This window comes from Actinia tenebrosa, unplaced genomic scaffold (assembly GCF_029948245.1).
Source record: "Actinia tenebrosa isolate PJP-AT-01 unplaced genomic scaffold, QUT_ActTen_1.0 PGA_scaffold1__47_contigs__length_23844297, whole genome shotgun sequence".
NCBI lineage: Eukaryota > Metazoa > Cnidaria > Anthozoa > Actiniaria > Actiniidae > Actinia > Actinia tenebrosa.
In genome coordinates, this window is record NW_028292578.1 from 6,584,809 (window position 1) to 6,600,599 (window position 15,791).

At 34.5% G+C, this 15,791-nt stretch overlaps 1 protein-coding gene across 2 annotated transcripts; it reads left to right on the forward strand.

Moving 5' to 3' along the window:
• The first annotated feature begins 344 nt into the window (after positions 1-344).
• On the forward strand, positions 345-15,744 carry LOC116302710 (son of sevenless homolog 1). 2 transcript variants are annotated; one of them, XM_031712070.2, is made up of 33 exons: positions 345-760; positions 968-1,225; positions 1,967-2,050; positions 3,615-3,695; positions 4,022-4,075; positions 6,766-6,864; positions 7,279-7,326; positions 7,423-7,563; positions 7,954-8,088; positions 8,407-8,505; positions 8,829-8,879; positions 8,989-9,059; positions 9,256-9,352; positions 9,468-9,507; positions 9,583-9,617; positions 9,865-9,918; positions 10,167-10,269; positions 10,396-10,513; positions 10,597-10,680; positions 10,765-10,816; positions 10,888-10,963; positions 11,083-11,164; positions 11,296-11,418; positions 11,555-11,711; positions 12,185-12,289; positions 12,368-12,423; positions 12,598-12,790; positions 13,091-13,183; positions 13,430-13,547; positions 13,632-13,722; positions 14,188-14,269; positions 14,344-14,460; positions 14,612-15,744. In XM_031712070.2, exons 1-33 carry the CDS (start codon positions 686-688, stop codon positions 15,311-15,313), a joined length of 3,774 nt encoding a protein of 1,257 aa, XP_031567930.2. In that variant the 5' UTR covers positions 345-685; the 3' UTR covers positions 15,314-15,744. The 2 variants fall into 2 exon arrangements, with proteins under 2 accessions (XP_031567930.2, XP_031567931.2); XM_031712071.2 differs by lacking the exons at positions 345-760; positions 968-1,225; positions 1,967-2,050; positions 3,615-3,695; positions 4,022-4,075 and adding an exon at positions 5,732-5,912.
• The last annotated feature ends 47 nt before the right edge of the window (positions 15,745-15,791 follow it).

The following is a 15,791-nucleotide window of genomic DNA, read 5'->3' on the forward strand; positions in this document are numbered from 1 at the left end:
TGTTTCAGTTTCAAACACCTCCAAGGCTCTCCTATATACATGTCTTATCAAATGTATTTCTATGCCCCTATTTTTAAGGGACACTATAAAAAATATCAAGGCCACCACCCCTCCTCCCCCCCTTCCTTTTCTCATCCAGTTCTGCTCTTAAAGGCAAATACACTCTAGGCCCTGCCTTGTGATATTGTGATATGAGGTTCAATAAACTGATTGATACTTGCCAACGACCTTGCCAACCATGTTATAGTCACATGCGCAAAAACAATCGCTCTTTTTCTTAAAGGGCAGTAGTGTCCAATTTCTTGTCAGGGTTATCTGACCGCGCGAGGTCTGGTTCAGGACATCCTCTGCCAACTTGCCGAAAGCTTTACGATGTTTTGAAAACAACTTCCGATTTCGCTTTAATTTTCTCATTTCTTACCCTCAAACTTTCTTTATATTCACAAATTAAGGCATCAGTAGGACTAGGTATTTCATCTGGTATCTACTCATTTGATTTGTAGTAATCTTTGGTGTTATACACGATGTGAGGAGCTTGGATTGTGAAAGGGAACTTGCAGCCCGCAAGCAAGGTCAAAGACATCAGTACAGGACGGATGTAGGAACGTTTTGATGTGGCTCAACAGTTCTGATTCTCTCTAAACTATATTGACTGTAATGCCGTGTAGATAGAGAGAAAGAGATCATGCCTATATCAGAATGTGATGAAACTCTTAATCCATCTAAATGGAAAGGCATTTTATTGGGACCCTTGCGAAAGGTACCGAGTCGATGTTCACTCATCACTGTGAAAGTATTTCGGAAAGGGGAAGTGGCCGTAGGATTTATTTAAACAGATCCTGTTTAGAACAAATTCACTAAACATTCAGCTTTACTAGCCATCTGTTTTCAGTGGTGAAAGGGAAATATTTTTTGGTTTAGAAACTTGTGATTCATATAGTAATGATTTGAATGTTGGGTTTTCTAGGTCCAAAAAGATGTTCATCCTTCTCTGGATGTGCAAGATGAAGCACTGGATTACATAGAGGATCTTATTATCCACTTGTTACATCATTTATGTTCTTGTCAGCCTCACACTATAAGTGATGTGGAAGACAGAGTCTCAAAAACATTTCCTGATCCTATTGATAAATGGGCCATCTTAGACGCGCAATCTGCTATCGAGAAAGGAAAGAAAAAAAATCCATTGATCTTGCCCGTAGACAAGGTTCATCCACTTATTAAGGTAAATCTAAATAATTGTTAACATCAAAATAAGGTTCTTACTAGATCTTAAAAGGATTCTTTGGTTTTATGTTAAGTCTGTAAAGGACCTTATTATTCCAGGTTAATGTCTGTTTTCTTGGGAGTCGTTTGAAACCACTTTCGAAGTAGCTTTCAACCTTTTATCCAATTATTTCAAAATTCGTATCGCTAGTTAATTTACTTAGCTCAACCTCGATACTTTGAGTATATTGTTATGTCTATTGAATAAAACGCCTAATATTTATTATTGAACCCTGGTTTATTTGGAAATCTAATTCATTATTCTGTAGAATACACACCCCTTCAATAATAATATAATGCTACATTCGAAACTTGCATTTATGTACAAAGCAATCAATACAATTTAAAATAATAAAGATCAATCCTTTTCATATTATGAATAAATGATTCATATGTTTTCTAAAATGTGATTTATTTTTCCCTTTTCTCCCTTTTATTCCTATACTGAACATTTCAAAGTTTTCCTATCCAAAGGTAGTGATAATAAACTCCATTACACTGGCTATAACATGTTATTTCTTGCTGCTAGGTATTAGAAACACTGTGATAAAGGACTAACCTATTTTGCAAGTCCAATTTCACTGCAATGATTGTGTACATTTTAGCATATGACAGTTAAATTTCATCTATTAGACAGATATTTCATTTCTGTCGTTGAAAATGTTAGTATGTTAGTCATATTGTTTTTTGTTATTTGCAGGATATTCTGGGCTACAAGGTGGATAACCAGGTGTCATTGTATATAGTTGCTGTCATGGAATACATTTCAGCTGATATACTCAAGGTACCACATGGATATTACCTAGCACTTACATTTTCAATAAGCAACTCCATTTATATTATAGATCTTACTTCATTGTTTTAATAGGATTTCAATTGTTTGTTATAAGAATATATAGAACATGTGTTTACAAGTGATATTTCTGCTAATTATGCAATATTTGGATTTACAAATCTAGTGTAAACAAATATTTCAAGCTGTATTAACTAGAGGATTGAGTCTGGCATGGTTTTGTTTATAGATTGAGTCATATCTCTTTAATAGTCATAACAGTTATTTAAGATCTTTTTTGCAAATCATAGTTGCTTGCATACCTATTTTAGTGTTTACTTAGTACAAGAAAATAAAAGTGACTGTTCTTGTCACTCTGCCTTTGTTTCCTGTTTACAACAGCTACTCGTGTATGATTATGACTTTTTAACCATCCTTCAGAATCCTGTATTCTGATTGGTTGATTATAATTAAACCTCTAGCGTATTATGTCATCAGATGAATGTACACTTTTTTTAGCCCTTTTCTAGATCAATTTTGATTACAGAAATATACTTTTCATTACAAAAATATATGTAATTTATACACAAAAAATAAATTTTGTTCATTGTCTTATCATGTTTAATAAATGGGGTCCCCAAATTCGTTTAGCTGTCAAAATGTGTGTAAGTTCACCCTTTTTTTGGGAAAAATGTGTGAACAACGTAATATATATTTTACTTTAAAAAAATGATTGATTTTCCTCATTTTTTACAGAAGTCTAGAAAATAACCAAATTACTAGTTAGCATTTGAAATTTGTGTTAAAAATTAAAAATATATAATGTATATATAATGCCTTCGCATTACATGAAATTCTATTCCAATTATTATACACAAAATATGTAATTTTAATTTGTTCCCATGTCAGATTTTTTTAATTTGTCCTCTAATATTGAGTATCATAAAGTACTTTCAAAAAAATGATGTAAAAAATGGGGTTCTGTGACTTTATTTTAGAGCTATAAGAGATTAAAGACGTTTTCTTGATATTTTGTTATCAAAGCATACGAAGAACCAATTGGAATGATGTCATCATGATGAGCGTGTGCTCACTAAAAATAAATGAATGAAAGAATGCACGCAAACAATGCCCATAAATATCCTTAAATTTATCATTCTTTAAAATATCCAAAAAGACATTCCTTGACAACACGACTAAAACATGTTGACTGCATGCAGTAGATGTTGGGGTTAGAAAATATAATGCTTGGAGCATGTGCAGAAAGACTTGACCCAGACTAATTGATAAAAGTTCCATAGTCCAAAGTCTGTAATTTGGTATTGTCCTTGTGAAACAGATATTAATTGAATCTTATGCCTTGGCAGAAGTATTCAGGTAGTTGTAGTTGGATAGACGGGAAAGTGTTAGATTGGAAGATGAACATATTAGCAAGATACTACGATACATTTCTCTTTAATAGTTTATCATACTCCTCCAAAAAAAATATCATTACAACATTTTGTATTCCTATATGATAGGTTCTGCCTAGTGACTGTTTATATTTACATCACTAATAGCTTTTTTGTTTACCCAGCTTGCTGGCAACTATGTCAAGAATATCAGACACATTGAAATTACTTGTCAAGATATTAAGGTTGCCCTCTTTGCAGATAAAGTAAGTGTTATTTCCAGTATTTATATTCATAGTATGCCCTCGTACTTTCCTCTATGTCCGTCCTCTATCTGTTAATACTTCGGTTGAAGTCTTTGTTCTTTCTTCATTTCTATGTAGCATATTAATATACTTAAATTGATAGTCTGTGAAATTTCAAGGTTTATAAATGCGCTATATGAGAACCACCCTTCATTATTATTGTTGTTTGAGTTGTGTATTCTTTTGTTTATCATTGCTATTTGTGAATATTTTGACACTTCCAAGTGGCATGTGAAGGTTTGTTTCCTCATATTATTTATAAGGATAGCATTTTTCTATGCAAACAGGTATTGATGTACATGTTTCATCCAGATGATGTAGAAGCACCTGTAGAGGAAGAGGTGAGTGACAGACAGACAGACAGATAGAACTGAAATCATGATAAATTGTATTACATATTATTATGCAAACTTTGCAGTAAAGGCATGGGATTACTTATCTGATTATCATTTTATTTGTTCTGATTGGTCGGGATGAAGCATGTTGGTTTCTATCCAAAGGTATAAGAGGGCTGTAAGACTGACTCTAAATCATGAGATTGCTACTAGCATTCTTTACTAAACTAAGAATCTTTTATCCTAATCTAATTAACCTGCCAGCTTAATAATTTGCAGAATTCTTATATATTATATTAATTATAGAAACATTTTTGAGTGAAAATTTAGGAAGAATTAAGTGGTTCTTTTTAAAATTTATTTCTAGATTTGTAAGATAATTATTATTCTTAATTATTCATATTCGTATTATTCATATTTTCTATACCATCCATTTTCCCATTTCAGTCATTTCTTGAAACTCATCTTTTTAAGTTTACTTGTTGATTGTCTGAAATGGTTCTTTGTCATGATAATTAGTATCTGTATTAAAGATATTTTCTGAACCTTCTCTCACGGCTTGTATAAATCACTTGGCAAACTACAAGTTAGTACTGATTTGCTATAATATAATTTTTTATGGAGATGCTTTGTTTCGTCCCTAAGAGATGCTTATCTCATGGTTTGAAAGCCATATGACAGGTAGACCAAGTTAACAGATGTGAAATTAGAATGATAATAATATAGAATGACTTGTTAAACCACAATCCTTGACTTACGATTTCTTAAAATCATCCTGTATGTACACATGAAATTATGTTCCATTCTGAAATGATGAGGAGGGTTTTTCTCCGGGTTCTCTGGTTTATCTCCCTCCTCAAAAATCAACTTCTAAATTCTAATTCGATCTTTGGGCTTTCACTTAGTTTGGAGCCTAGCCCTGTTGTGATTGTCCCATGCTGTGATACGACAGTGAAAAGCTTTTTAGTTTTTTTTTAGAATGGAAATCTTTTGTTGCCTTATACTTTTATAAGAAAAATAAAACATTTCTTTATTCAATAGTTTTTATTTTCATTTATTTATTTCATTTAACACACGTCTTGATGTGACCAAAAGTGTCTTGAATATGTTATTTGTCATGCATAATTCAAAAACTAATTTTTCACTGTCGTAAATATATTTTACAAACCTTTGAAAAGTAGCATTTTGTTTTGAAGAAACATTATACTTGAATTGAACTATTTTAGGAAGGTTTCAAAAATAGATGATCATTAGCAATTATGATTGAACCTTTGACCACCACGAAACCTCATGGCCACAGAAAAGTCATGCAACAAGATCAAAATTATCTCATGATTATGAGAAAATATAAAAAAATTAACCGAAAGCTACATTTGTTTTTATTATAATGTTATATTAATTCATATGGTAGTTGTATTCCTGTTTAGACATTTGCTGTTGATCATAATTTTTTATTTGTTTATATTCATATACATTACCACATGATAATTATTCCATTTTAACAATTTGAGGGCTATACAAGGTGTTAATTGGTTGTCTTTACTCTGTTTCTGATAATATAAGAAAGAATCCAACTGCAAGTTTGGAGAGCTTCAAGTATATTGAGAGAATGTTTTTATAATGATCCTGATGTATTTAAAATGTAATGTTAAGGCATTGCTCAAATCTATGGGGTTTCAGCACTGTACTTAAACAAGTGCAGAACAACCCTGTTACAAAGGAAGTAAACATGGCTTCCTCAAGAGTTTGTCACCGTCTACGCAGAAAAGGTACCTTGATTTTCAGCAAGACTTCCAAGCAAGGATACAAGAAAAGATTACCTGCACAGTATATCTTTCTAAGGGTGGGTTCTTCGTTAAACGTTAAGCTACTTTACAACTTGTTGCACTCACTTTACAGAATGGTGAGCCTGGAAATGAAACCTCAGCTTTTTTTGTACAAACTAACTAAAGAAAGTATTTATTAAAATAACATTCACTGTATTATGATTTTGAGTTGCATTCAGTAATGACACCTTCAAAATCTTCATCATAAAATTTGCACTTTTTATGTTATTTTAATGCAGCTCCAGGTGTTGAATTAACAGAGCTAATGTTTGCTCATCAAGATATTTATCGCATGATATGATATTATGTGCAGTTAGTACCTTAGTACTCTAGTTTACCCAAGTAACAAGTAGCATTAAATTGATAAAGTACGACATAAAACATGTATATCCATACTGCAGGTATAAATTATAATTCCAGGACAGATTTAGTTTCTTGAACCTCAGTGTATTCACTAGTTATTTTTAAAAATATAGGAATTTTTTCTTTGTTTTAAATTTAAGTTGCAAAAGAAGGAAAATCTTGACATGATTCCTGTTGAATATCTCCAGGGAGGTCACAAGACGTAGCCATTAATGTCATATCTGCAAGACAATTCATTATAGTATTGTTTAGTTAAATGATTAACATAATTCTAAATTAGTTATAATACTTTATTGCAAACACACTTTGCTTGTTTTTATTTTTTTTCAATTCTTAAGAAAGTCTGTTTTATTCATTCCTTCATGGTTCAATTTAATGTTTGATATGAAATAATTATCGTCTCCATTACCCAGATTGATACACTCTCTTGAAAGTGAAACCGCAAGCTTTCATTCTTTCCTAAATGTCCTCATGAACATAAATCATCATGTATCTTTGCTCTCGTAGACCAATGATAATCAGGAACTTCTAACTTACGATGAAGTGGTAAAAGAAATGATAATCGCAGAAGCTAAATATATCAGAGACCTAAACATGATCATCAAGGTATGTAGTGTTGTTATTATTAGAACTATTTATTAACAGGAAGTCTATAGCTCTGTTCTATTGTTGGACAGCAGCCAAATCTTTGACTGATGTAAACAAGGTCTGGCTAGTTTTGCTGCGCTCATTTGTTTCAGTTACATAACATTTCACATTGATGTCTAATCTAGTAGCAATGATAACAATGATATTGGGTCATAATGTCTGATGTGTACGTATTTCTGTTTTTGTAAGATATGTCAACATGTTTTAATCTTTGAAACAGTTCAATATTTATGTACAAATTCTATTCAAATGAAGCCAGACTGGAGCATATATTAATCCTAATTAGTTACAACAGATCTGAAACGCTACCTTTCAAGCTGTTACAGTTTTGATTGGTGGAAGTAATATATATCTTTCTCTATATTTACCCAGGTATTCAGAGCCCCGTTTGTTGAAGCCAAGGATTTGTTTACAAAAGAGGTACTCCACTACCTATTCCATTGATGTTATTTTTTGTTGTTAATATAATTTCAAAATTGCCTAATGTAAAAGTCTGTTCTCCATCATTGTTTTCAGGACATTGATAAGGTTTTCAGTAACATCACAGATATCTATGACTTCTCTGTGTCTTTCTATGGTCTCCTGGAAGCAGCTATAGAGGTGGCGGATGAAGGAAAATCTCCTGCTATCGGTACATGTTTTGAAGATATGGCTGAGGTGAGCATCAGCATAATGTTAATCAGTTTTGTTAGTATCACAATACAGTGTTGTATTGTGTACAGTTATACTTCAAGTGTCCACTTAACAGACATATTTACGGCACTTAGGCACGGGTCTCACGCTGCGATACAGATGGCATGTACCACTTGTGTGGTATCCTTTTTTAACTCCTGGATATGCAAAGCACATCAATAAGTTATCGTCATGAGACTGAATACTCACTAGAGGTATTGGTAATTAGGATGAAAATATCTTGTGCCACTAAAAGAGATTCCTATAAAGATATATCATTTCCATGACTCCAGCTTTGATGATGATAATATTTTATAAATACTTATTAGTTATATTATTATAAACCAATGATCATTGGTTATTTTTTCCTGGAAGGGAAATGAGTTTGAAGTGTATGAGAAATTTGCCAAGGAGCAAATGGAGTCTACCAGTAAGATGTACCGACATCTTGGGATTGGAGGCAAACTGTATGAGCTGTTAGCAAGACCAAAAGTAGCAGAGTATTTCAGGGTAAGATGGCTAAAATTATTTTGCTAGCAATAATGCCAACATGTCTAAAACAAAAGGCTGTTATAACACTATTTAGCCGTTACTCTCTCTTACTTTTTAAGTGCGCTATTTATTGAACATTACATTATGATGCTGTAGATAATTGATCATGATCTTAACTAATTGAGGAGTAGGAATTTTAGGAGAAAAATGTTCTTGCGATTTCCATTGCATGATTGTCCTGTAAGCAAAGAATTCTTTAATTTCCCTTCCAACTACATGACGGGTTATTGTTACATTAAACTGAAATATTATGATGATTATGATCGTCTTGTTTAGAGTAAAGGGTCGCGGTTCAAAGAAACTGTGCAGTACTGTTTGCCAAAACTGTTGATGATACCTTTACAACACTGCATGCACTACTTTGATTTAATCAAGGTAAGGATGTGCTTTATAAACACATACTATACTATAACTATTTGACTTTAAGAAATGCAAGTGTGTGTGTAATTCGATTTTATATCATCAACCCCAATTCTTTGAAGAAACATTGTATCTGTGTGTTTAAGTGGAACTTGTAATTAGCATTAAGTAACGAAAGTTAATGTGGCATGTAAACAAACCCAAGTTCAAGTTCAAGTTCAAAGTTACTCATGACAATTAAGTTACTTTCATATATCAAGGCTACAGAAATTTAATATCCTTGCTGATCATTTTGTTATAGTTCTTGACATTTATTTTCATATTTACATGTGTAACAGTTGCTGAAGAAGACAAGCCCTGATGAGTTTGATCTAGAGAGCTTAGAACAGGTGTGTACCCTTGATATGGATTCTTGTACTGTACTCTTGGCTAGGGATTTGACGTCACTTCTTATTTATAACCATCACTAAATCTATCCATTGATTCTATTGGCATTAGGTCCAGAGTTCTCAGAGTTTGTTTCAAGCAAACATGGAAAGGATCATCGGGAATATGCTCAAGAAAAAAGAGTATGTATAATATATATCCTTTTAATAACCATGACAATGTGTGTTATTGGTTCAATGAATGCTTGTTGTGGATATATTATAGTCTAGTCACACTATAGTCACACTAATATAAATCTACTCTGACTACAATGTACTGTGTGCTAAGCTTGAATCAAATCCTTATAACAGAGGTATATTTAACTTGTTGTTGTTGTAGGGATAAATTCAGTAAAGCACAGAAAAGAAAGTCTGGAATTTTGAAGTCTGCAGCTTCTGTGATGAATGAGCTGCAAAGAAACATTGATGGCTGGGAGGTCAGTGTCATATTGTTAGACAGACAGACAGATGGTCAGACAGATAGACTGTAATCATTAATGACTGTTGATGATAATCATTCATTATTGATATTGATTGTGGGTGTTCTTTTAGGGTAAAGATATTTCCCAGACTTGCACAGAAATCCTCAAAGGCAAGTAATATCATTGTTGCACCATTTTTAATTCTTGTAGGGCAACTGACTTATTGTTTGTTTTTTTTTTTGCAGAGGGAATGCTTGGTAAATTACATCCTAATAAAAAGGTACGCAAACCTTTTTCTATAATATTTCAGCATCTAAAACTCTTGACCAACCATAAGTCAGCGTTATCAGAGTTATACATCATTGCCATCGACAAATTCTTTCAAGCCAAAACATTTTGGATCAATACAATAAATGTATAAAAATTGTTTCAAGGCAATAATAGAGTGTAACTCTAATATCTGCTATTAAATAAATACATTTGCATAACTCTCTATTGATGATGATGATATTGTTTGTTTTGTTTAGTATACAGAGAGATATGTGTTTCTTTTAGATGGTCTATTAATATGCTGTAAGCAGGTAATACTATTGTCAGTATAATTGCTATTAACCTTGTATCTTTTTTGGCTCTACAAAATTTATACCTTTGTTCTCTCTTCTGTCTTGAGTCTTTCTACCTCCTCTTTCGATATTGTAAACTTCCTCTTTGCCTCCCACTTTATCAAGAGTTCCAATAGTCTATGACAGTAACCCATAGCTAGACGTTCAGCCCCCCATGCTTCAGAGTTACTGCCAGCTTCTTATTGTTTAACACCACACTGTTTCAGAACACAAGGCACTCATTGTCTGGACAGAATTCCCCAGAGTACAGACTAAAGGAAAAGTATTTCCTGAGGAAAGCTGAAATCAATGATTTAGATGACACCGAAGGTAAATACATTATTTATATTTACTTTCTCTCACTGGCTAAAGTTGGTTGCCAAAGAGATAAGCCAAGATTCAATTGTTTAGTCATTGGTTGATTATTTTTCTCAACTTCTTTTTTATTGCCATTAGATGTTAAAAATGCATTTGAGGTGGTTGAACGTGATCAGCTGAAAGCCTTGTTTATCTGTAAAAATGAGACAGAAAAGAATGAATGGATGGCCATGTTGATGACACTACACATGAGAAGGTAAGATGTTGTTATGACATCATTAAACAGTCATTCTACTGGAACATGGAATAATATCATACTACTTTATCTTGTACTTGCAGTACATTGGATCGGTTACTGGATCACATGTTACTGGAGGAAGAAAAGGCTATCCCACTAAGAATACCCAATCCTGATGAATACTGGTAAACAATTCAACTACTCTGCTATTGGTTGTAATACTTATTTAGACCATTATGTAATACTAATTGTAATTTATGTGGTTGTAGTTTTGCGGTTGAAGATGCAGAAGACAATATTGTGTTTGAAGAAGGACAAGGAGTAAGTATGACCAGTAATAGACACAAGTCAGCTAACAGTCTCGTTGAATGTTTGACATGTTTCTTCTCCAGAATTCTGTGGCACCTGTCATAAGGGGAGGAACTTTAATCAAGTTAATAGAAAGACTGACTCACCACAAGTATGCTGGTATGTATGTGGGTACTGTATATCAGGGGGGGAGGGGATGGTTAAACCTGCTGCTCTAGATAGATATGGGTTGATAGATGTACCACAGTGCTATAACAAACTCATCTCATTTGTTTCAGATCCTACATTTGTGCGCACCTTCTTGACAACATATCGGTCATTCTGTAAGCCAAGAGAACTGCTGGACCTACTAATAGATAGATATCCTTTAATGATCAATAATATTTTATTCCTGCGGGGGGGGGGGGGGGTCAACACTGTTCATTACTGATTTATCATTTTCTAATAGATTCCAACGTAAAGTAGAGCATATTTTTTTTAACAATTGTCACATTTAAGATTCCTGAACCTCCACCAAGTGAAGAGGATCGTCAGGCCATGGCACGAGGACAGCCCGTGCTGAGAGAAGATTTAAAAAGATTTAGAAAAGAATATGCCCAACCAGTTCAACTGAGGTAGGTATTGATTCAATCTTGATATAAATATTGCCTTCTAACCTTCATTTGCTACATGATTAGAATTAGAATGTCAAGAAACAACACCATCACATCTGTTAACCAGACATCTCTAACTCTTTTCTCCTGGTAACAGGGTTTTAAATGCCATCCGTCACTGGGTAGATCAGCACTTCTATGATTTTGAGCGAGACAAGCAGTTGCTGAAGAAGCTAGAAATCTTCCTGTCAGAAGTAAATGGCAAAGCAATGAGGCGATGGGTGGAATCCATTAACAAGGTTATCAGTAGGAAGGTCAGTAATAACGTCAAAAAAACATTTTGTTATTGAACAAAATGTTAACACCTGTATAATGTCTGATACTCATCCTGACCCGGCCCATATTCCAAACGTTTTGAAACAAGAATGTTATTGCACCTATACTTTCCTTCTCTGAAAAATTTGAACCTTCTGATACCTTTGTATATTTTTGTGTATCAAACTTCATAATATACCTGACTTGAGCATTCCCCACCCCACCCCCACCCCCACCTATGTGTCTGGGAGGAACTTCAAAAGATGCCTTTCTCAAACCCCCTTTCCTTTGGAAGTTTAGATCCCTCTATGAGACATGTGGATATTTTATAGTGTGCATAGCAGTACATTGGGGTGGTACTTTGTGCCACCATACGATCTAGTTAATTGATAGTACACAATATTCATTTTCAGGCTACTTGCTTAATAATCTGTTAAATGCTCACGACAGCTTTATTGTTTGCATATTTCAGAGCAGTCTTAGTGAAAATTCTGCTCCAGAAATCACGTTTGAGAAGGACCCGCCTCCCATCGAATGGCACTTGTCTAGAGATATTGACAAGTTTGACATCCTGACGGTAATTCAAAATGGAAATATTTGCAATGTTTACTTGAAGTAATAATACTGAGATCGATTATTGTTTTTGCTATTTCAGCTTCATCCTATTGAGATTGCTCGTCATTTAACCATAATAGAATCAGAACTCTACAGGTATGTGTGCATTGACCACATCCAACTTTTCCAATGAAAGGGGGGGGATGTCTTAATCCATATCCCCTATAGGCATTTTTGAGTGGGAATATCAAATACAGTCAATGGGAAGCCAATGATTTAACTGTTATTACATGACATAATGGTTACTACGCCTGTTATTCTTTATAATAGAGCGGTCAAGCCATCAGAATTAGTCGGCAGTGTATGGACAAAAGAGGATCAAAAACATATCACGTCACCCAACCTACTGAAAATGATCCACCATACGAACAACATCACCCTCTGGTTCGAAAAGAGTCTCTGTGAGATGGCTAACCTGGAGGAAAGGGTTGCTGTACTTAGAAGAATCATTGATATTTTAAGTGTAAGACCATCTATGAATATTCTCATTGTAACTAGTGTATCTTGGTGTATTGGTGACTTGGGATAAAGAGTGGAGAAAATGGAGGAAGAAAGGAAAGGATGGGAAGAGAGAGATGATAAAATGGAAAGAGGAGAAAAGAAAGTGAGGGAGTAAGATGAGAAGAAGAAAAGAGGGTAAAAGAGAGAAAAGAATTGGGTGTGGGAGAAGGAAATGAGAAGGGAAAAATAAAATGAAAAATGGGAAGAGTGAGGGGAGGAAAGAATATTGCACTCTTTCATCAGTTGTTTTGTTCTTCGTTAGGTTTTTCAAGAACTGAATAATTTTAATGGAATATTAGAAGTAGTTAGTGCCCTGAATTCTTCACCAATTTACAGATTGCAGCATACATTTGCAGTAAGTATTGGTGCTATTGTCAGTAGTTTGTAATACTCATCATAAAATATTTGAGATATAACACACCAGCAGATTGCTGCATACCATGTTTATAAGAGGACAGAGACAATGTTGTTTAAGCTTGCTTCCCTCCTGCTCTACAGCTCCCAGTATGTTATATCACAGAACATGTTTTTACTCCATAAACATAGAACTTGTCTACAGCATCTTTTTGTTGCCCAATTTTCATTTTGTTTGTTTTGACAGGAATTATCAACCAAACGACAACAAATCCTGGATGAAGCAAAAGAACTGACAAGTGATCATTACAAGAAATACATTGAAAAACTTCGTTCCATCAATCCTCCGTGTGTTCCTTTCTTTGGTAGGTATCTTATATAACATTTATCAGGTTCATCCATCAGGTGACTTGTAATATTTACCTTTCATGTTTATACTATTATTTAAGGAATGTATATGTCAAACATATTAAAGATTGAGGATGGAAACCCTGATTTTTTACCCAACTATCCTGAAGGAATTATTAACTTCAGTAAAAGGTAAAGATATTATAAATAAACCATCTACTAGTAAATACCCTACTGTCCACACTTAACTGATGCCATACACTCATCCCACTTTACAGACACCCCACTTGCACCTTACTGACAACCCACCAACACCTAACTGACCACCTACCAATACCCTACTGACATCCCATCAACACCCTACTGACCAGCATCAACACCCTATTAACAGCAACCAATGCCCTACTGACCACCCACCAACACCCTACTGACCACCTACCAACACCCTACTGATCACCTACCAACACCCTACTGACAACCTACCAACACCCTACTGACTACCTACCAACACCCTACTGACCACCTGCCAACACCCTACTTACAACCTACCAACACCCTTCTAGTACCCTACCCACATTTTACGGACACCATACAACATTTATTAAAACATTTTCTGACCATCATTATTTACATCGGTTTACATTTGTTTTATTTAAGGAGGAAAGTAGCTGAAATAACGGGTGAGATTCAGCAGTACCAGAACCAGCCTTATTGTCTGGCATCAGATATGAACATTAAAGTAAGAACACCTCTTTATTCCTATACAAATCAAGCATGTTGGTTGACTAATCTTTGATACATGATTGTTTGTAGGAATACTTGGAAAACTTAGATCCACTTGAAGGTAGAGATGAAAAGGAAATGGCTGACTATTTGTATAAACTGTCCTTGGAAATTGAGCCCAGAAACAGTAAACAGGCACTGAAGTTTGTAAGTATTTAATATGGAAAACACTTTTCGAATTTGTAAATATATTTGGGTGGTTTTGAAGAACCCTAAGAGATATGGTTCTGACTGTATTACTCGGATGACACATTCTTTTTTAGTTGTGATGCCAATCTTTTACTTTATTATTTTATAGCCACGTGTAACAGAAATCCCACTCAAGTCGCCTGGTACCAAGCCAAGCTTCCTGCTGTCACGACTCTCAATCAGTTCCCAGTCAACTCTTAATAAACGAACTGTGTCTACATCTTCGATTTTCAATGCTGATTATGGTGAGGCATCAACTCCTACATCAACTTCAACATTTCACCTTTCAAGACCAGCACTCTCTCCCAACACATTCACCCCAAGCAACAGTACCCCACTTATCCCAGAATCCCTCCTGGATGAACATGATCCAGATTATGAAAATATTGAACATTTTGCTAGTCAAGAAGAAGCTACTGCACCCCCATTACCACCTCTCTTACCTCCACGACCAGCTAAACAGAGAACTGTTTCAGTAGTTGAGGATCGGCCTCTGCCCGAGGTTACACCAATAAAAAGAATTAACTCCATGCCTCTTGTTAATTGTAACATTGGAGAATTAAAAGAATCACCAGAATTTCCTCACAAGCCAATCAGAATGCCAATACGTCCACCACCACCACCTCCCCCTGAAGAACTTAAGACAGAAGCCCCACCACTACCCCCTCGGCATCCACTCAGAAGCCCTTCTTCTTCTTCCAATGGTCCTCCACCTCTTCCGCCTCGATCATCTCAGGTTATTGATCCAGCAATTGTCATTGATGATGACTTGAAACCTCCTGCCTTGCCTCCAAAGTCAAAAAAGTCATGATTTCTAGAGAGACTTACTGAATGAGACTAGATATACCATGAAAAGATGTCTTGTACAATGGCACAAGATATGGCAAGATGTAAGATCTTGTCTGCTGTGAACCATCAAAAATAGTCAATTGGATATACCACACTTGGAGTATACCCTTTAAATCAGGGCACTGCTCAATAATGATATCCTAGTACGATCAGTTACTAAAGTAGAAGTTTAGTAGGAATGTTCCTGAAATTGTAGGAGATTATGATATTGCCAGGACAAATAAAGCAGGACAGTGCTTATCTAAGATTTATTTTTTCAATGCTATATTATACTTTGTCAAAAGTAATCACCATCTCTCTGAATAAGAACTGTCTCTTTTTTAGAGGAAAGAACATTTTTGTAAAAGGACAAATTATATAACACAAAACAAAATAAAACATTTTCTTACAATATTCTGGTCTGTTGAGTAGAAGGATATCCTGCATCTTTATTCTAGATA